We start from the raw sequence: 20,993 nt of genomic DNA, 5'->3' as shown, positions 1-20,993 counted from the left end.
AGTAGAATACGTGTCTCCACGTTATGGTACACGGCGCCATTGAGTAAGTCGAATAAAGCATTCGAGGAGCTAAGGGTCGAGCACTAGTAGAAAGTGATCGGCCTCCACGAGCTCGAAGACTGTAGATCAGGGATTGAGTGCCGCTGTAAGGGCTGAAGTTCGACAGGCTCATTCTGAATTGCCACTGATATGCCACAATACTGAGATACTGTTGTCATCAGCACTTTATCTGTGTCTCGTCGAAGGTATCCTCTGGTGTCTCAAAGCAAATGCGCGTACCTTGATGGAAATACAGTACGAGGTGACTTACTCGATGTTCCAAAGCAGGCTTGGCTTCGGAGTTTAGCCAAATTTAGCGCCGATGCGGTCCATCTTTTTCCTTTCCTGCTTTCTGTGGAAGATAAATCTGCATCATCGAACCAAATCATCAGTTTCCTACAATACAATCTTCGCCAGCAATCTTTATTCTCAGACCAAGTACGACTGTGACATTGGGAAGACGAGGGACTGAACGACAGAAGAATATGGCAACAGCGCCGCCGCCGGCGCCTCTGCGCTTTACTGGTGCAGCTCAGCTCACGTCTCGACTGGTTCTGGCAACTTTGACTGGACGACCAATCCGCATCTCCCAGATTCGATCCTCTTCTCACACAAATACTGGACTCAGTCCTCACGAAGTATCGTTCTTACGATTGCTCGACACCATCACCAATGGCAGTGGAATCGAATTTTCAATGACAGGAACGACGCTCGTCTACAAACCTGGTCTCATCATCGGAAGTGCCGCTGGGTACGGTGCTAGCGGAGGTGTTGTGAAACACGAACTGCCCAGAGAGTGTGCTCGAGGTGTCAGCTGGTTTCTGATTCCCCTGTGCATGCTGGCAGCCTTTTCAAAAGCGCCAGTCAATGTCCTTTTCACAGGCCCTGGCGTCATCACTAGTTCGACCGACAAGGGCGATGTCAGCGTTGACACAGTGAGAACAGCCATATTGCCACTCTACAAGAGTTTTGGAATAGAGAACAATATTGAACTGCGCATACTTCGGCGCTCAAATCCAGGTCCCGGTGGTCGAGGCGGTGGTGGAGAAGTCCAGCTCGTTTTCGGGCATCAAGTACGCTTGCCTAAAACCATACATCTGATGAATCCCGGCCGGGTAAAGCGCATACGAGGTGTTGCTTACGCCACAGGCGTTGCTGGTGCCAACAATGCAAGGATGATTGACACAGCACGTGGAGTGCTGAACACCTTTGTTGCCGACACATATATCTTCTCCGATGTTTCATCAGCACCGTTGATAGCAGCTCCAGAGAAGAACAACGCGGCGGCAAAGCGAAAGATTGGAATCGGTTTTGGTCTCAGCTTGGTCGCCGAGTCCAGTACTGGTGTGCTCTACTCTGCTGATGTCGCCAGCTCATCGTCCGGTGGTGAGGCTCCGGAAGACATAGGCAAGGCCTGCGCTTATCAGCTTCTGGAGTCCATATCACAAGCCGGCTGCGCGTCTGTCGTTGCAGCACCGACCATGCTTACCATGATGGCAATGGGCAGCGAAGACGTGGGCAGATTGGTTCTTTCAAAGGACGTGCTGGGTACCGATGGGGTGATTCAGCTCGCTCGCGATCTCAGGATATACGGCATGAGTGGATGGGGACTGAGAGATGGCGATGGCGAGCGGGACGTGGTCGTCAGCATTGTTGGAAGAGGCGTAGGCAACGTCGGACGAAAGATAGCATAAAAGGGTTGGCAAACTCCGGGATGGACTGGAATTCTTATGATACCCCCTGTACGCGCACGAACGACCATTGGACATTTTCAGAAATATTTTCCGCCTACACATATGACAAGCGTCTCAACATCAGATAAAATCACATATAAAAGTGGCGGCTGCTACGCATGCATCGAACCAAAATGAGCACTGCGAGCAATGAGCCACAGATCATGTTGCACTTGCGTGACTGCATTCCATGTCTGTCTCATAGGCATTGGAACACGACGTGCTGAAAGGTTTTTGATATACCCAAATAGTATCATGTCAGAGTCAGCGTGGTGATTAATTGTGTTTCTTCCCCACGATAACGACGTGCGGGCGCAGCGTGCGGACCACGCTCGACATTGCGGCGGCAGGTCGAAGCCAAGCGGAGGTAAAGGTGGCCTCTTATTAAATCACCTTAAGGTAGTCCGATTCCACATAGTGACCATTGGAATCCTTGTTCACTCCTTTGAACGCCTCATCATCCAAGTCACTCGGTTGAGTCCAAAGAAGAAGGAGTCCCACGCTCTGATGTATCATTAAAATCATCGGTTCCCATCCAGTACCTCAAGACCTGCGACCACAAGTGTTGCTGCGAGCTGGACTCCCCGTAACGTGTGATATCATTCTTCTCTCCCAATCTTCATCATGCCTGCAAAATCGCGCTTCACGCGCCTGGACGCTTTCACCAAGACGGTGGAAGATGCCAGGATCAGAACGACGTCTGGAGGCATCGTGACACTCGGCTCATTGCTACTTATTCTTTGGCTTGTTTGGGGAGAATGGGCAGATTACCGAAGGATCGTCGTGCATCCGGAGCTGGTGGTTGACAAAGGACGAGGTAAATATGCCTTGCTCATTCTTATTACGTTGAATGATAGATCTTATGTGGTTCTAACATGATCCGTCACGTACAGGAGAGAAGATGGAGATCCACATGAACATATCCTTTCCTAGAGTGCCCTGCGAGCTCCTCACGCTGGACGTGATGGACGTATCCGGCGAGATACAGACTGGAGTGATGCATGGTGTCAACAAGGTCAGATTGGCGCCAGAGCTCGAGGGTGGCCGCGCAATCGAGTCCAAGGCTTTGAATCTGTATGTCTGCAAGACTCCTCGTTTCGAAACCGAGACACTTACCATTCTTACGCAATAGACACGGTGATGAAGCGGCAACCCATCTCGATCCTTCATACTGCGGTCAGTGCTATGGCGCACCTTCCCCATCTGGCGCTTCGAAGCCTGGCTGCTGCAACACTTGCGCCGAAGTGCGTGATGCCTACGCCAGTGTGTCCTGGTCTTTCGGTCGAGGCGAGAATGTCGAGCAATGCGAGCGCGAACACTACTCCGAGTTCCTGGACCAGCAGCGCCGTGAAGGATGCCGCATCGAGGGAGGAATCCGCGTCAACAAGGTTATTGGCAACTTTCACTTCGCTCCTGGAAAGTCTTTCAGCAATGGCAACATGCACGTCCATGACCTCGAGAACTACTTCGCTGGAGGCAATGGTGTCGAACACACTTTCACCCACAAGATCCACCATCTTCGCTTCGGTCCTCAACTGCCAGATAACATCGTGGCCAAGATCGGAAAGAAGGGCATGGGCTGGAGCAACCACCATCTGAACCCGCTTGACAACACTGAACAGAAGACTGACGAGAAGGCCTACAACTACATGTACTTTGTCAAGGTTGTGTCTACGGCATACCTACCACTCGGATGGGAGAGCAAGAAGAACGTTCTTGACTTGCCCAGCGACTCTGTGGAGCTTGGAAACTATGGACACGGCGAAGCTGGCAGCGTTGAGACGCATCAGTACAGCGTTACTAGCCACAAGCGAAGTTTGAACGGCGGAGACGACAAAGCAGAAGGCCACGCAGAGCGACTGCACGCAAGAGGTGGTATACCTGGAGTTTTCTTCTCCTACGTAAGTTCTGTGATCACGAATGATATTGACAAACGTAACTGACCCCCTGATCAGGACATATCGCCTATGAAGGTTATCAACCGCGAAGCTCGTAGCAGAAGCTTCTCCGCATTCCTGGTCGGCGTATGTGGCGTCGTCGGAGGAGTGCTTGTGACAGCCTCTGCAATCGACCGATTACTCTACGAGGGTGGTCAGCGAGTGAAGAAGATGCACCAGGGTTGATTATGAAAATGAAGCCCTGGGCAGAAGATATTGATATCAATTTTGAGTCTTGGAAAAGTAAATAAAGCGCCGCTCGATCCATTCTTCGTTGCAAGTCGTCATATTATCATGTACTCTGTCATTTCAAGATGCACTAGGCGGCATTCACGACACCATCGACAACCCATATTTCACCATTACCGGCTTTCTTCGACTGGCTGGTGACCTCGATGGCTCCGGGGTATATCTAAGCGACAAGGTTTCAGTAAGTCGTAAGTATATCAACCTCCTTGGAATCAGGAACTCACATATGTCTTTCCTTCTTTCCTCTCCCACCATATCGTATTACCTCCCAGCGTCTGTATCTTATGCTTCTCCGTCCACGGCGACTCATGAACAATATGAGCCTCAACAAACCGCCTCAGATTACGCTGTGCTCTATCCTCGCCAGACTTTCCTTCGTAAGCGGACTCTCCAAGTGCTGAATAATCCGATGCGTCCTCCCACGGCTTGGTCGACAGTTTCGTGATGGCCGAGTCCAGCGGCGCAAGAACAGTCGTGTTGTCTGACGCGCTGTCTAGGCGGTCTGAGACGGCGTTGATGTCGCCTGATTCGAGTGCGCATCAGTATCCCTTTGCTGTGGTTATGCTTGTTATGCGAAAGGGAACTCACGAGTCAGACCCGCGAAGATGTTGACGCTGCGCTCAAGGCCAATGACGTCTCCGATGGTCAACGTCGAGTCGGATCCACCCATGATGTCTTGTGGCGCGGTTGGAGAAAAGGGTGGTAATTGGGTCGCAGATGTTGTCACTATCAGCAGAAGAGCTATGAGGATTTGCATTGCTTCTCGTCAGATCTGTTTGCTAAAGTGGTAGATGATTGATACAGAGATAAGGTAGTAGGCAGGCAGTGAACGTGCAGATGGTTCCCGCACGTGGAGAGATGGGACTACCAGGTGCCAAGCCTTACATCACTGCGGCGATCTTCCGCGCTTCATGTGACATGCGGCTCTGCGAGTTGTTGTGCAATAAAGTCCAGGTCTGCTGCACAATTGTGCTTCAAGATGCTCAGATGAATGTGTTCACATATAACCTTCCTCTTGGGACAGTCATGATCCGGGATATGGAAGCTACACCTCATCACTTCAAGACGTGACTAGAGCTGTAAACACTTCTTTCATTGTCAGAATGGCCGGCGGTGGTGATCAACCATTCGCGTTCCCCGTCCCAATTGTCACCACAGTCAGTCAGTCGACTGTCACCGCATCATGTGCGACCATGCTGACACTTGAATGAGGATGATCTTCAAAGCTTCCACTCGCTGCATTTCGGTAGCGCTGCAAAACCACCCACGGTGACACTTGAACAAGAATATGAAGAAGATGACGGGCTCGGCTACTATCCCGATGGAGTGAAGCGCACTCTGACCGACGATCAAATTGCCATGTTCAGACACACCGAAGTGCAAGTCATTCTTAGGGAGAAACGACGTGCTCAGGATGCTGCCGAGACTTCGGAACCGGACCGCCCTGCGCAAACAGACGAGAGGACCAGGCCAGCTGCCACCGCTGCTTACGACAAGGGTGGAAACCCCAGCGACAGTGCGTCGACGGAGCAATCGAAGCGAAAGTGGGAACACTTCATCGACAATTCAACAGAAAATCCCGGCAATCTGACTCATCGCCGAATGGCTCGAGAGTTGGACGAGCTGCAAGATCATTCTGTGGACCTTGCCTACGGAGAGGACGAGGTTCAGATACCGAAGAAATCGTTGTCGTCGAAACCTAAGCAACGACCTTTTCAATGGCCAACCCTTGGTCAGAATGCCACTACTACAACCAATGTCTGAAGGCATGATTGAAAGTAAGGCCTTGCATGTCAACGTGAAGGATGCTTCAACTATGCTCCACAAGAGCATACTCGTCATATCGCACACCTGCAACGTTACTTACGGTTCGAATTAAGTAACGCACAGAGCTCATGTCACCAACATCATTCTGTACGTATATCAGTCGCTACACTGCCTTTCACCCCGTGCCCCTATTGTGATGAGACATCATCCTTAGACCGAAGGCTCGGTCGGAGCCATTTGGTGCGCGCTGTGTTCTGGCCTGCAAAGGCACTCAACCTGTTGTCGCACCCTCATCGAGCCTCTGTAGACTTTAATCTTCTCTCTGAACCTGCCTTGTGCGAGCACGTTACCTTTTGTATTACCTTGGTTTGCCAGGTTTCACCAAATATGAGGCGTTCAAGTCCACTGACTGACTTATAGGCTCAGAAGTTGTTTTGCACAGGTCAGTTGATGGTAGAGCAATGGCGCTATCAGAGGATAACAGATGTCTCGTAATACTGTCAAGAATCGAGTGCGAGGGAGTACCTATAAACAGGGACGACGAACGCAAGGACTAGACCATGTGGGTGAGACGCCGACCTACGGATCTACAACCTAGTGCCTCGGTGCGGGGCGCAGCTTAGATACCTTAGATAAATAGATTCGCCGACCACCTGATATCAAGCCTATGCTTACTCACGTGTATGCATTCCTAGTTGCTTACCTCTTGCCAATCGGCCCAAATATACGATCAAGTACTCTGGTTCATTCGAACGCAAGAGCAATATTTCTTTAAGGCCGACATTCTTCTGTGTTCGATACAACTACCTTGCCTACTTCGTGGCTGCTATCGATACACCCAAAATGGCGGCTCCAGATAAAGTCACATTGCATAACCTGGGAGGAACATTTGTGCTCGTATGTTCCTAATACTGCATCCCGATCACTATCTGCCTATATTCCGCGTAGCCCGCAGTGCAGGTAGACTACTAATCATGTCCAAAGAACAAAAGCCTATCTGACTCCTCTGATTCCGTGCTCGCTATGCAAGGGGTGAGCTGGCTGGTCCGCCAGGCAATAAAATACTCTACAATTACACTGCATGTCAAAGAGTATGTGGACGACCAAGACAAAACCCACATCGACATCGAACAAGTGGCGAGCGCAGGGTCGAGCAACCTGGAAGAACGCATGCTGGACTGGGCGTTTCAGGAAAAGACAGATCGAGTCTTTGGGCATGTCAAGGGCAGATCGCGATTCATCAAGGTCGAAGACATTGACGAACCGTATCTCAAGCAAGGCTGGGACCAGAAGTTCTTGGATGATGGCGGAAATGAATTGGTCGAGAGTTATACGGAGAGTCTCAGCTCGACATGGACTGCAGATCAGACGTGGGGCTTTGAAGTCATCGGTGGTGAAAGAAGATATGTCAGGCATGTATTTGCGAAGAAGGGAAAGGAGGAGCATCGCATCAAACTTGTATATGATTGGCAAGGGTAAGAGGTTGCTTGGTGTTTCTACAGGTGTTGCTGCTTGCTGCCTTTTCCATGGGATACTGGTGGTAGCTGCTAGGTATACATGCACGACCCAATGTCGAATAGCTAATGACTGCTGCTATTGCACCACTTGACATCTTACGGTTGTTCACAAGACTGACAGTAATGATACAATAAATGGTACCCGAGACACTACTGCAGTCTCCCCGCATGCATGGAGATGCCAAGCCAGAAACAGGGTCGTGAATACCTTATGCAGCAACACAAGTGCCTCACAACGGGAAGGCACCGAATCGCATGTGAGCATACTTTACTTGCCTTGTTCACGCTCGCTCTCTCTTATTCCCTTTCTTTCAGTCTCACTACAACGACAGCACATTCAACTCCATCTTCGCGTCTCAAGTTCATAGCCGCCTCAATTCACTCGTCCCGCTTGATGAGGATCTGAACAAAAGCTAGCCCGTCGTATACGGAAGCGGCATCCCAAGACATTCACTGTCAGCCGAGCGTGACACCACACGTCATCCGAAGCTGCGCGCAGGATAACCTTTCACCCATCACTGTCGCCTAAGATACTATACCACCCAGGAAGATGGAGCCGAAAGATGTAGAGGAGCGGGCAAAGCAGCTCGCCAAGGCAGCAACCGGAGGCGACCCGCCAGCAACAATCCTGCAAATGCTAGAGGGACTCAAAGGATGGACTGCGACGGAGAAGGTGTTGCGCCAGACTAAGATAGGAGTGCACGTCAACAAACTGAGGCAGAACCCGGATGCTGCCGTCGCTCGACAGGCTAGCAGTCTGGTCAACAAATGGAAGACGGATGTGAAAAAAGCGCCCGCCAACAGTGCGACCAGTTCACCTGCGCCTGCCAAATCCACCAACAGTGCCGCTGCTTCTCCTGCTCCGAGTCAGCAAGCACAGAAGACCAAGGCGCCTCACCAGGGAGATCTGGAGAAGCGAAACACGATAACGGACAAGGTCGATTGGAAGGTCACCGGTAGCGCGACACGGGATGCTTGCGTCAAGCTCATGTATGATGGCCTCGCTTTCATGTCCTCTGAGCGTATGTACTATCTCTCGCTCTGTTATGCGCGTTGTCTCGGGACAAACTCCAGTCCTGTATACATCTAAATCATCTGGCTCTGGCCTCGCGCATTTATTTCGCTGATGTCAAACAAATCGCTGACTTTTTGGCTTAGCTTCGGACGACATTCTTGTCGTCGCTCGCTCCGTTGAACTTGCCGCCTTCAACGCATACCAACCCGAGGGTAGTCCTGAATACAGAACCCGCATCCGCTCCTTGTTCCAGAACCTGAAAAACAAGAACAACCCAAACCTTCGCCATCAAGTCCTAGTCGGCACCATCGCGCCCTCTCGCTTTGTTACCATGACCCACGAAGAATTGAAGAGCGACAAGCAACGCGCCGAGGATGAGAGATTGCACAAGGAGAACATGGACAAGGCTATGGTCGCGCAAGCGGAGAGAAGTATCAGCGCAAGTCTGACCTGCGGAAAGTGTGGACAGAAGAAGGTCAGCTACAGCCAGGCCCAGACACGCTCTGCCGATGAACCTATGACCACGTTCTGCGAGTGCACCGTATGCGGCAACAGGTGGAAGTTTTCCTGATCCTGGTCGCTGTATTTCTTATCTATCCGACCATTCATTGTTGCGGCGTTTCCTGCGAGATACCAAATATGGGTGCGGCGAACCGATGCAAGACTGTTTCTTCTTCTTCCTATGGGTTCGAGGTTCCGTCAGTCGACTGACCAGTCAGCTCTGGCGTCGCCTTGCCTACTTCCCAGACAAAGAAGACTATTATCATTGCTTTAGAGGCAGAGAATTAAGACAGAGCACAACACCAGCGTGTGTTTGCTGTGACATATCATCAAACAAAAAAGAAAATAACAAGCCGAACAAACTACGTTGTCTTAACTTGCATTTAACGACGTCCTGCCGCCTTCTCATCGTGTATATGTCCTACAATCCAGACCAAAGCTGCCTGCCTACCCCGTCAGGTGGTCTGAATAGTGCCCTCGTATAACGCGACCGCATATGCAAATAGTAATTATTGGCAATAATGTTTCCTTCCTGTTCAAGATCTTGCATAGACACGGACACAGGGACATTGTTCTCATGAGAGATGGGAGAAGAGCGAAACATACGTGAATCACTACCTTGACTTGGGCTTTCAAGAATTTGGGACTCAAATAGAACCATCCAGACAGCGCTGCAGCAATTCAGAGAGATAGTTTCACTATATTTCCTTCCATGAGTACCTTATCTACCTAGGTAGACAACTCGGGCACCGGAAGAGACTCCCTCGCGAGGGGTGGGTACTCGAGTGATGAAGTCATTGAGGTATATTTCCTCAAGACAGGACCGACGCAAGGCGCGCGTAAAAGCAGGGTATGCTAGGTCGCTTAGGTCGACTAGACTAGGTTCGTGGTAGAGAGATATATTGACTGGAAGTGATGAGTGATACATGAGATGGACCAAAAGGTTTGCTTGCTGTGCGCGAGGAGTGTCGGATGGGACGCACATGGTTCAGTCTCGCTTGATGGGCTATAACGCGCAGTATCAGATCAGGTAATTAGCTTGTGTCCAACTGAGAGAGGCTATGTCTCATGGCATTTCGACTCGAACGCGTCGAGGCTTCAGTATCCGGAACGGCTGTCGAGCATGGGAATGGATATGGTTACGTGTTACTTATTAACTTGGTCTCGGTCCACTGAGGTCAAATGACTTTCAAAGATCTAAAAGACCTTTCGGACAGCCTGAGGGCAAGAAGAAGGAACGATATCAGCTTGATGGTGCATTTAGTGTTGGCTTGCACTCGCGTCTGCCTAGAGATAGCGACTCCGGTCCTGGTCGATAAGATGAGATCGATGGCTGGCACAGCATCCGTCTGATGAAGAGTCTACTCGTCTCAATAATTCTTCGCGAGAATTTACAGTCCATGGCCCATACAATGCTGAGAGAGTCAGTAATCGGCGTCAAAGTTGACGATTCCAACACATCCGTCCTCGACTTTCAGCTACCACGGACGTAGAGAGCGATGACTGGGTACTAAACAGCACAACGACTTTCATGTTGTAGCTTTACCTCATGCGGCCCCGTCACAGACAGCAAGAAGAGAAAGAGTGGTCTGCACGTGCTTCAGAGCGACTACGTATTGCATCTGCAAGATGATCGCAGGGTTATAGATCTAACTCGAAGAGGCTAGACCTAGTCCCGTTCTCTTAGATAGCGACACGTGCGATTCGAGGCTGGCGATTTCGCATGATTTGTTCCGTCGAGACAGACAAGATTCGCTTCTGTATAATTAGTGTCTGGCTGCGACTGACTTTAGTAACTATGAGTTCCTTACGCTGACTGTTTCGCGATGCTAATCGATGCGTGTGCTTCTAGTCCAGAGATTCGTCAAATGAGCTACCTAATTAGCTCTTGTTTTGAACAGGATCCTACGGGACGCAGAGACGCTGCTGGAGATTCAATCGATTTTTTGGTATTCATCTATCGTTTGCCTAACTTTACTGGCTAGCTACCCTCCTTTTCCTTTCTCTACTTGCTCAACTTGAGCTGCTCAAACTGCGCAATACTCTCCTCGTAGTTCTTCTGCTCAGCCAACAGGTCATCCAACTTCGTCTTTTCGGTCTCGAGAACCTGGTAGCTGACCTTGTCGGCGAAGCCCTCCGCGTCGAGGATCTTGCGCTGCTTCTTGGCGCCCTCGGACGCCTTCTGCAGCTTCTGCTGCGCCTTTGAGATCTCGGCTTCGACATCCACGCGGCCGGCGACTTCGAGGAACACGGCTGCAGATGCAGAGACGGCGAAGACTGCGCAGCCGGTGGGGCGCGCGTCGGTTGGTGATAGGACAGTCAGGCCCGTGAGGGCTTTGCCTGAGAGGGACTTGATGGTCGCTTGCTCGGCGGAGGCGGTCTTGTATGATGTCTCGTCGCTGCAGTGCACGAATGCTAGAAGAGGGTCAGTTCTTATCGTGCAAGAAATAGGAAGTGGGGTTGCGTGTTGCTTACCTTTGCCCTCGTCCTTGATCGCATACTCGGACATGAGACTACGCACACCCTTGGAGCATCCAAGCAGAAGCTCGTAGGCGGCAGCGCTGTTCGCGTCGTCCAGGTTGGCGTCGTATTCGGGATACTCGGCAACGACAATAGATCTGGTCTTGTCGTTGGGGCGTCGGGGAAGACGTTGCCACAGCTCCTCGGTAAGGAAAGGCATGAAGGGGTGGATGAGGCACAGAGCACCCTCGAGCGCCGTGTAGAGGGTATCAATCGCACTCCTCTTCTCCTCCTCGGTTCCGTCTCTGATGATGGCCTTGCTGTTCTCGATGTAGACATCGCAGAGGTTGTCGTACCAGTACTGGTAAGCGAATTGAGTGGAGCGCGAGAACTCGCGGGCGACAAGAGCCTCGTTCATCTCCTTGGCAGTGATGGTGAACTTGTGCAAGATCCAGCGCTCGGCCAGCGATTCCTTGCCAGTCTTGCCACCCTTTGCCTGAGGGACAAAGTCTTTGGGCAGGTTGCCCAGAACGTACTTGGTCGCCTGGTAGATCTTGTTACAGAAACGGCGGTAGCCTGCCATGACTCTGACATCGAAAGCAATGTCGCCGCCACCGGTGGTGTACTGAACAAGAGAGAAACGAAGAGCGTCAGCTCCGCACTCTGGGATACCTTGAGGGAACGAGTCCTTCTGGTACTTGGTGGCAGTCTTGACTTCCTTGGGGTCAAGGTTACCGGCCAGTAGCTTGTCGTGCAATTCTTGTAACGTGATTCCGTCCATGATATCCACGGGGTCGATAACGTTACCCAAAGACTTGGACATTTTCCTTCCCTCGGAGTCACGGATGAGCGAATGGCAGTACACTTCAGTGAAGGGAACCTTGCCAGTGAGCTTGAGACCCATCATGATCATTCTTGCGACCCAGAAGAACAAAATATCCCAGCCGGTCTCCAACACAGAGGTTGGGTACAGCTTCTCCAGGTCGTGGGTCTGGTTAGGCCATCCCAGAGTGGAGAAAGGCCACAGTCCAGAAGAGAACCAGGTGTCCAGACAGTCAGGGTCGCGGACGAGCTCAATCTTTTGGCCAGGGTACTTCTTCTCGGCCTTGGATTTGGCCTCCTCCTCGGTTCTGCCTGTGACCCATCGCTGATCGTCGTCTTCGTTCGACTCGCCTTCGATCTTGATGAAGTAGGCGGGGATCTGGTGACCCCACCATAGCTGACGTGACAAGCACCAGTCGTTGATGTTACGCATCCAGTGGTAGAAGTTTCGTTCGGCGCCTTCGGGGCGGATTTTGATCTCGCCGTTCTGCACAGCATCAATACTCGTCTGTGCAAGCTCCGACATGCGCATCCACCATTGGGGCTTCATGATGGGCTCGATGACATCCTTGGACTTGGAGCAGAGCGGGACCTTCATGGGGTTGTTCTCCTTCTTGACGAAGAGGCCGAGCTTGGTGAGCTCTTCGGTAACGGTGTAACGAGCCTCGAATCGCTTCTGTCCCTCAAAGGCACCGGCGTTCTTGTTCATTGTGCCGTTGTCGTTGAGCACGTTGATGAACTCAAGCTTGTGCTTGGTACCGAGGTTGAAATCGTTAGGGTCGTGGGCAGGGGTGATCTTTACGGCACCGGTTCCGAACTCCGGGTCGACGTACTCGTCTGCGAAGATGGGCAAGAGACGATCGACAAAGGGGTGCTTCGCCTTCTTTCCAATGAGATGCGTGTAGCGCTTGTCGTCAGGGTGGACTGCGATACCAGTATCACCGAACATGGTCTCGATACGGGTGGTGGCCACCTCGATGGTCTCGTCCGAGCCCTCGATAGGGTACTTGAAGTGAGTGATGACACCGAACTCGATCTTTCGATCGTATCCGGGGACGTCGAGCATAGTGCGACCTTCGAGCTCCTTGTTGTCGACCTCAAGGTTCGAGAGCGCGGTGTTCAGCTTGGTGCACCAGTTCACAAGACGGTTCGATCGGTAGATGTAGCCCTCCTCGTGCAGACGGACAAAGGTCTCGCTCACGGCAGCGGACAGGTTGGCATCCATGGTGAAAGCCTCACGAGTCCAGTCGAATGAACCTCCCATTCTCCTCAAGACCTTGTTGATCTTGGAGTGGTATTCGTTCTTCCAGTCCCACACGGTCTGCGTGAACTTCTCACGGCCAAGGTCGTGTCTCGTCTTTCCCTGTCTTCTCCAGAGCATGTTCTCCACGACGCTCTGTGTGGAAATACCAGCGTGATCGCATCCAGGCAGATAAAGAGTGGTCAAGCCTCTCATGCGATTCCAGCGGATGAGGGTGTCCTGGAGAGATGTGGCGAGAGCGTGACCGCAGTGAAGGGCGCCAGTAACGTTTGGTGGAGGCTCGGAGATGACAAAGTAACCCTTGGCCTTGACGTTGCCATCCGCGTCAAACTCGGGCTCGTGGAACTTCTCCTTCTCCCACCAGTCGTACCAGGCGGACTCGACGACGGAGGGAATGTAGGCCTTGTGGTAGGCATCGTCCAAAGGTTTGAGAACTGTAAGGAGTGATCAGTCCAAGCATCTCCGCTCCACAAGTGCCAATCTTACTCTTCTTCTCTCCTGGGGGCGTCTCTTCAGCGTATGGGGGCAAGACCTCCTCCTTCTCCTTGGGCTTCTTCTCCTTGGTCTTGGTTGAAGCGGCGGCAGCGCTGCCCTGTTGCTTTGCCTGCTTGGCGGCGAATTTGGCGGCTTTCTCGGCTTTGGCACGTTCCTTTGCCACTGTGAAGGGTTCAATGTCAGTCAGAGCTCTAGATCTGACCAGCGCCGAGCATCAAGCAAGCGATGGCGCTGCGTTCGAGGTGGTGCCCAGCGTATGACTGTTCGAAGCGGATAGGTTGACGTACGCTCTTTCTCGCTCTTGGCCTTCTTCGGGGCCTCACTGCCTTCTCCGCCGGCTTGGCCAGGCACATTAGTGCCCTTGGGATCCTTCTCGGAGGCGGCGAGGATGTCTTGTGCTGCTTCAGACGACACTGGGGGTGCTTGTCCGGTGACAGGGCCGGTCTTCTCGCCCGCTGCAGATGAGTACCGGTCAGCCCAGCTCTGCACAACTCCTCCATCATTTCTCTATATCCTCCTCTTTCTCCCCCTTCTCATGCCATCGGATCGAACATACTAGGGTTGTGGGAGGCTGCGTTAAGCGCCATCTTGCTGGAGGTCAGAGGCCGACGCTGGTGAAAGCCAAGTATCCCGGGTGATCGTCTTAGCACCGATGCGCTCCTGTGAAGCGCTCGCGACAGAATTTTGAGACTTGTCACGCTGCTCTATGCGACAAGCTGTTTGGGATTGGATCTTGTCAAACGCCTGTAGAGAGTGGCGTCGGTGGAATAATGCTTGGTCGCAAAGAAGATAAAGATGGGTCATGCACTTGACTGCGAGACTTGGAATATTCCAAACCCGGACCCTGAATTTTATGGACCTGCCCGCAATTCTGCGTTTTGACTCATATTCGATTTGACTCATTCTCACTTTTGACTCGTGTTGTCATGTCCATGTGAGAGGGGTACACGCTATTGCGCCATCGTCGTTACGAATTACTGTATACTTGATGCGCTCACAGGAGTTGTTGTCGTCGTAACAGAAAAGAAAACATGTAAAAAGGTTAATTGGATATCTACAGCTCTTCGTCCAGCCCGGCAGCAAATCCATCTCCAGGCTGAAGGAGCTCTACCCTACTGTACCTGTCAAACCCCCGTACGCCGTCGCTTGTTCCGTGATGTTATGCGGTATGAGACCAGTCATCTGTGCCAAGTGCAATTACAACCACCTTTCCTTGTCTCCCGTTTGACAGCTCCTCTGCGTGTGGCCCAACCAAGCCATCATCATGTCCATCGTGTTCATCATGACGACAAAGCCGCGTCGAGACACCTTGCCTGCCCACCTTCGGCTCAATCATCTGCTGGCTTTTAGGTATGCGCTGCGTCTGTTTGTTGTGCAGCTGCCTGGCGTACAGGCGCAAAGTACGGGTGTGCCATGGCCTCCTTTGCGGTCAGACGCTCCTGAAATTATGTTAGCCATCGGAAGCTGGAATCTTTTGCAGTCGCGGGCTTACCTGGTGGTCGTAGCGGAGGAGCTTATCTAGAAAGTCTATGGCATCGTTGCTCACGAATCTCTGGTTCTCCGAATTTACGAAGCTGTGCCAGTTCTTCTTGGGGAAGCGGCCGAGAATGTCATCGTATTGGGCGTCGAGCTCGATGTCGTACTTGTCGAGGTAGTCGAAAAGATCCTCCGTTCCCAGAACTTTAGCAATCTTAACAAGTTGATCCGAGTTGCTGTTGCCGTGGAAGAAGGGCTCCTTTCGGAAGATCATAGAGGCAAACATGGCTCCGAGCGACCACATGTCGAGAGAGTAATCGTATTCCTGGAAGTCGACGAGGAGCTCGGGTCCCTTGAAGTAACGCGACGCGACGCGCACGTTGTACTCGGTTCCGGCGTGGTAGAATTCGGCGAGACCCCAATCGATCAGACGTAGCTTCTTCTTCTCGTGGTCTATCATCACGTTGTGAGGTTTGACGTCTCGGTGCATGATGCCCTTGCTGTGACAAAAGTCGAGTGCCTGCCAAACGCACATCAGCTAAGCTCCGCTGGCTGTCTTGGGTTTGGAATCGGGCAATACCTTCAATAGCTCAAATATATAGTAACGGACATCGTAATCGACGAATTTGGGGTAGAGGCTTCTAAAATCGGTGTTGTTGACACATTCGAAGATCAGCGATGGCGTTTTGCTCTACATTAATTAGTCTCTTATGCCGTATCTGGTCGTCGCTGATGTGTACGCACCTGACTGTCGCGAACCACATCGAGGAGAGCAACGATGTTTGGTCCACCACTCAGATTCTGGAGAATCTTGATCTCGCGCTTTATCTTCTTCTTCTTGACAGGCTTGAGCACCTTGATGACGCATTTCTGGTAATTGACAACGTTGATTCCCTCGAAAACTTCGGAGTATTTTCCCCTGCCTGCAAGTTGTCAGTCCCAGCCATTAGACATCAAAGCGCGTGGCCGTGGTGTGTTTCCGTTTCTGTTGAGACACCACGACCAAAAGGGCTAGAAGTGGTGTTCGAGATGAGGCCTCGAGCATCTCCGTGACGGCGCACCTATCTTGCGAACAACCTCATAGTTCTCCAAAACGCCCCAGCTGATGTTGACACTATCATAATCCCAGTAGGATCTGGGCATGTGCTGATTGACCTCAGCGTATACCCTCGACATGGTGGGCTGAACCCCGGCCTGCGCAGGCCTCGTGGAAACGGTGATGAGAAGTCCAAGCAGCAATATCGCTACCACTTGGCGGGTGAGCTGGCTGCGAAATTGTAAGAAATGCCTGAAGGGAGGCCTTCGATGTGGTGGCTGGTCGGCGACTTGAGTGACGGAATGGTTGTCCTGAGGGCCTGTGGCTGTGGGGGGTGCAAGAGATCGAAGCGGCATCAGATGGTTTCCTTGGCAAAGCTCTGCGCCCGTGATAACACCATCGCCCAGCTCGCCGCTCTCAATCCAATGTCCTTCCCTCACTCCTCACTTGCACATCGAAGACATTGCTGCAATTTATTTCACGGAAGTTGAAGAACTGATTCACACTCTCTTCACCAACTCTTCATTCGTATACAGGACAAGAGAGCATCATGTTGAAGTCCATGGAGATGTGGTGCTTATGAATCTGTATTTCCCAAAGGTACCCTGGCCGCGAGCGCCCAAAGACGTTCAACAGTCCCATTTATCAATTGTGTTCTGGGCACGACCTCGAGATGCTACAAGACTGCATTAAGGTGACAATTGACACACTACTGGAAACTCTTGGTTCATGCACAGCACTTTGAGACATTTTCATTCTTCGGAAGGCCGCATGTTTGCGACAGTGTCATGTAGCTTCACCTTATTTGTAGTCTACACGGGTGGCCCTCAAGTCTGGCCAGTAAGTGTGTCGACTGGATGGAAGCACTCAAATGGATACGATTCGGTCGGCTGATTAGACTTGGTGCGAAGCAATACAGTGAGCCACTGCAGCCCTTCATGCAGCTGTAGTGCAGTGTTTAAGCGGGCCGCTTTACGAACCCTTAATCTGATTAAACATTTGAGCCTCATATCACTAAAAGTGTGCTACAGGTCCCTGAAAGTAAGTCGCGGGGAGTTGCACTTGCATCACCGACGCTCTCCGCATTTACACATTTTCCAATTCTTTTCGCTGTGGAGTTGTAAGCACCTTTGCATAGACATGCAAACTGTCTAGAAAACAGAGTAGAACGATCATCGATCTTCATGATGCACATGATCATCGGCCTCGTCTCGATAGACGCCGACGTGATCATCCTCGTCGCCAATACTGAAGACATCGTCTTCGTCGTCGCTGCCCTCGGCAAAGGCATCGTAAAGCTCGCCCGCTCTGCGCTTACCCTTAGCTTTTGCGCTCAGACCGGATCCATTAGCTCCGTTCGGTGTGCTATCATCGTCTATCTCTTCGTCGTTCAGCATCTCGAATTCGTACTCGTCCCGTGCGTCGCGCTGTCGGCGTCGGCGCGCAAGATAATACCAGACGCTCAGCGAGACGCAGAAGATTGATATCAGTGCTAGTGCTCCGTAGATCCAGATGCGTGTACGCTTGGACACGCCGAAGGTCGGGAATATTGATGGTTCGGGCGATGATGAAGCGGTCGGTTTCGCTTCGTCGACGGGCTCTTCGGCAACAGAGGTGCTGGAAGGTTTTGACGTTGCTGCAGTCGTTCCCGTTGCTGTCGCCGAGGTCTTGCTGTTGACGGGCCGATCAATGTGATCAGTAGGGTTGCCTACCGGAGTGCCTGTGTGCGTAGGGACATCGACACTTGTCGTTCCGACGACGGCACTGGTGGTCTCCACATCATGGTCGTCGTCTTCGCTCTCAGTCGGCAGCGGGAGAAGCTTCTGCTTTGCAGCGTCTTCAGCTTCACCCCAGAATTTCAATCGCCAGTCAGTGAAGCGGCCGCTGTGCTCGTTTTGAACCGTGTCCTTGACTATCACTGTCCATGTGCCTATTCCATCCTCTCCCCAGTGCGCGACTGACATGAACGTCCAGTCGACGTAGCCTGACTCTGCCGCATCGTTCTTGCGTGACGTAGCGATATGCGAAACGATCCCTGACGGTGAGCGAAGTTCGACGCTGAGATCTCCTCGTCTAGTGTGCTCCACATTCATTGTGACGGTGACGTGCTCGAGTCTCTCTAGATTCGCCTTCTGCATCATCTCTTTCGTTACATTGAAGTGTGAGGCAAGACCCTTGTCACCTTGAGGGACGTCATGCCTGACGTGCAACCACGGCGAGAAGAACCAGGCTTGTGGCTTGACGGGCTTCCAGGTCTTGGCCGCCTCGACAATGGCATATGCATCGATCTTTCCGTACCCAAATTGATGGCTGAAACGACGACCGGTCGTAGTGTCCTGCCAGTCACTCTCTTGATCGACAGGAGCAGCGGTCATGACGGTGAGCCACTGGAAGTCGCGCCACGACAGATCGTCGCGGACTTCCAAGACCAAGGCATAGATGCCAGCGACCAGAGGACCGGCAGCGGAGGTGCCGCCGTGGTTTTCATAGCATTTATTTTGCCCTACATCGGTTGTGTGGATGGCGTCGCCAGAACCAGAGCTGTAGGTCACAACGAGCTGGGCCGAGCACTTCTCGCTGTAGTAGGGATGAAGTCCCTTTCTGTCGATGCCGCCAACAGAGACGCTGTAGATGCTGTTCGTGTAGCCGTCGAAATTACAGTTGTCGTCGTTATTGGCACCGTTGCCGATGGCGAATACGTAGACACTCCCTAGACCTCCGCGTCCCTTTTGTACGCCGGTGACCATGGCTCGGCGAATGAGTATGCCGGGTCCTTCCATGCTTCGACCATCGTCTGGGGGTCCCCAGGAGCACGAGTAGATGTGATTGTCCTGGTATGCGTAGGTCATTGCAACGGCTTCATCAGCATCTGAGATGAGTGCGGAAAGGATGCGCAAGCCTGAGATCTTGGAGTCGTATGCCACGCCGACACCGCAGACGTCGTTTCTCCCTGCGGCAACCTCTCCCGCGCAACGAGTGCCGTGTCTGTCATCTGATAGTCTAGGTTTGGGATCTTCGACCTGGTCGTTGAAGTCGTATGAGCCAGCGGCGAAGTAGTTGTCTCGCAGATCATCGCTGTCCATGTCCAGGCCATCGTCGACGATGCACACGGTGCTGTTCTTGCCTGTGATCCCCTGCTGCCATACTCCTGTCACGTTGATATCATGTCCGGGCTGCGCAGCGTTGTATAGATGCCATTGATCCATGAATATGGGATCCACAATGTTCAGGGATTTGGCAATGTCTTTGCCCTTTTGCACATTTGAGTCCACGGGAGGCTCTTCCTCCGCCCTTGTTAAGGGGGCCACTCCGCGTTTGGACAGCCTCTGACGGCGCTCTTGCTTTTGGTTGAGTAAAACATCGTCGAGCAGATGTGGGACGTTCCAGCCTCGCTGTCTCTTCCTCCGTAGTCGCTTCAGGTCATCCTTGGCCTGCTTGATTATGTCGTGGTCGCCCTTAGGGGCTTCGAGAAGATAGTGGTCTTCTAGCTGACCGATGGCGCCGTGAAGCTGTAATCCAAAATGAGCAGCGACGGCCGAAGGGTCGACGGAAGGAGCGAGATGGACGGCGTAATAATCGTTACTGTCGTAGTCTGTCCTGGCTATGGCGGCGGCGCATGTGGCCGCCAAGAAGAGGATGTTCAAAGGTGATCGCATGTCCGGACATGTGTCGTTTAAGACGAGGTTATCATGAATTCCTGATCACTCCACTGCCCATGTCTACACCTCGATGCTGGGATGTTTGATCTAAGAGGAACAAAATGTGCGCGTGGCCCCCTTCCCTATGTCGAGTTCACAACATGTACACGAAAAGTACAATTGTATACTGTAAAGTACGGTACCTTACTGTACAGAGTAAGGTATGCTTCGATACCACCTTACCTCAATCGTTCAGCTTCTGCTACAAAGGACTTGGCAGATCTGGGGGAAAAGCGGCGTTCGCTCATTGGCACCTCGAAGCGGATTGAGTCCAGGGGCCTCGAAGGGGGCTTTGAAGGGGCTCAGCACCATGTCTGTTCTCGCCTTTGACCTACTGCGATTACGCGATATGTCCCGTCCGGCGAGTAGTGTGAGATTACTTGGTCCGGAGTACCCGATCAAAGGAGTGCTACGTCTCCTTATCTCGTTCCGTAGCACGGTCCGATATCCCTGCTTGTGTAACTCAACCAACATGGTCGTTTCTGCCGAATGCGAGGCAAGTATACGCGTTTTGGCAGGCATAGGCGTACTTCTTACAGCAGCAAGCCCATCGCAGCAGCATGAGGCAACTTGCCTTGAGTCCTTTTCATGGGATTGTCGAGCTAGTGTACTCTTCGTCATGAAGTGTTTCACCACTGCTCATGCTCAATCTACGTAAGTCGCCAAGTAATCCTTGTTCATTGAACAAAATCTAGGACGTACAACATAGTTCGAGTAAGCATCCACTGCATCCTAAAGACATCATCGATCGGCCAACTAACAAGACGGCAGTGTGCATCTATTCTCAAGCCAATAGCACTTTTAGAAGCGCTAGAACAACAGAAATCAAGGTAACGCATCCTTGGTCACTACTGCACGAGTACTGCACGCTATCTCGACGCTTTCTCGAAGGCGCTTAATGCCCTTCCGCCTGTGCTCTTCTACTATAGCCCCAGCCTCCCAAAAAGCCAGCCACTCGACCAACTTCATGTCATTGTTTTACCCATG

The 20,993-nt window shown here is 52.0% G+C and overlaps 9 protein-coding genes across 9 annotated transcripts; 5 read left to right on the top strand and 4 right to left on the bottom strand.

Annotated features, from left to right (window-relative positions):
• Positions 1–524: 524 nt before the first annotated feature.
• On the top strand, positions 525–1,733 carry AAFC00_001749 (uncharacterized protein; the record flags this gene model as incomplete). The annotated part of the gene is made up of 1 exon (XM_069340977.1): positions 525–1,733. The coding sequence occupies one exon, from the start codon at positions 525–527 to the stop codon at positions 1,731–1,733; it is 1,209 nt and encodes a 402-aa protein (XP_069204488.1).
• Positions 1,734–2,396: 663 nt separating this feature from the next.
• AAFC00_001748 (uncharacterized protein) lies at positions 2,397–3,895 on the top strand (the record flags this gene model as incomplete). Its single annotated transcript, XM_069340975.1, has 4 exons — positions 2,397–2,589; positions 2,666–2,846; positions 2,905–3,673; positions 3,728–3,895. 4 exons carry the CDS (start codon positions 2,397–2,399, stop codon positions 3,893–3,895), a joined length of 1,311 nt encoding a protein of 436 aa, XP_069204487.1.
• A 133-nt stretch (positions 3,896–4,028) lies between these two features.
• Positions 4,029–4,628, bottom strand: AAFC00_001747 (uncharacterized protein; the record flags this gene model as incomplete). The annotated part of the gene is made up of 3 exons (XM_069340974.1): positions 4,029–4,121; positions 4,183–4,481; positions 4,547–4,628. The coding sequence occupies 3 exons, from the start codon at positions 4,626–4,628 to the stop codon at positions 4,029–4,031; spliced, it is 474 nt and encodes a 157-aa protein (XP_069204486.1).
• A 433-nt stretch (positions 4,629–5,061) lies between these two features.
• On the top strand, positions 5,062–5,722 carry AAFC00_001746 (uncharacterized protein; the record flags this gene model as incomplete). Its single annotated transcript, XM_069340973.1, has 2 exons — positions 5,062–5,115; positions 5,171–5,722. The coding sequence occupies 2 exons, from the start codon at positions 5,062–5,064 to the stop codon at positions 5,720–5,722; spliced, it is 606 nt and encodes a 201-aa protein (XP_069204485.1).
• An 846-nt stretch (positions 5,723–6,568) lies between these two features.
• AAFC00_001745 (uncharacterized protein) lies at positions 6,569–7,204 on the top strand (the record flags this gene model as incomplete). The annotated part of the gene is made up of 2 exons (XM_069340972.1): positions 6,569–6,622; positions 6,710–7,204. 2 exons carry the CDS (start codon positions 6,569–6,571, stop codon positions 7,202–7,204), a joined length of 549 nt encoding a protein of 182 aa, XP_069204484.1.
• A 588-nt stretch (positions 7,205–7,792) lies between these two features.
• AAFC00_001744 (uncharacterized protein) lies at positions 7,793–8,828 on the top strand (the record flags this gene model as incomplete). The annotated part of the gene is made up of 2 exons (XM_069340971.1): positions 7,793–8,264; positions 8,401–8,828. 2 exons carry the CDS (start codon positions 7,793–7,795, stop codon positions 8,826–8,828), a joined length of 900 nt encoding a protein of 299 aa, XP_069204483.1.
• A 1,935-nt stretch (positions 8,829–10,763) lies between these two features.
• On the bottom strand, positions 10,764–14,383 carry AAFC00_001743 (uncharacterized protein; the record flags this gene model as incomplete). The annotated part of the gene is made up of 5 exons (XM_069340970.1): positions 10,764–11,173; positions 11,234–13,735; positions 13,788–13,958; positions 14,084–14,251; positions 14,353–14,383. 5 exons carry the CDS (start codon positions 14,381–14,383, stop codon positions 10,764–10,766), a joined length of 3,282 nt encoding a protein of 1,093 aa, XP_069204482.1.
• Positions 14,384–15,142: 759 nt separating this feature from the next.
• Positions 15,143–16,448, bottom strand: AAFC00_001742 (uncharacterized protein; the record flags this gene model as incomplete). The annotated part of the gene is made up of 5 exons (XM_069340969.1): positions 15,143–15,235; positions 15,289–15,792; positions 15,853–15,963; positions 16,017–16,195; positions 16,334–16,448. 5 exons carry the CDS (start codon positions 16,446–16,448, stop codon positions 15,143–15,145), a joined length of 1,002 nt encoding a protein of 333 aa, XP_069204481.1.
• Positions 16,449–17,480: 1,032 nt separating this feature from the next.
• On the bottom strand, positions 17,481–19,964 carry AAFC00_001741 (uncharacterized protein; the record flags this gene model as incomplete). Its single annotated transcript, XM_069340968.1, has 1 exon — positions 17,481–19,964. One exon carries the CDS (start codon positions 19,962–19,964, stop codon positions 17,481–17,483), a length of 2,484 nt encoding a protein of 827 aa, XP_069204480.1.
• Between the last annotated feature and the right edge of the window lie 1,029 nt (positions 19,965–20,993).

The sequence above is a fragment of the Neodothiora populina genome, assembly GCF_041146345.1.
Source record: "Neodothiora populina strain CPC 39397 chromosome Unknown canker_contig_13, whole genome shotgun sequence".
NCBI classification, from domain to species: Eukaryota; Fungi; Ascomycota; class Dothideomycetes; order Dothideales; family Dothioraceae; genus Neodothiora; species Neodothiora populina.
The sequence above is the reverse complement of the archived record's forward strand: the minus strand, read 5'-3'. Positions and strand labels throughout refer to the sequence as shown.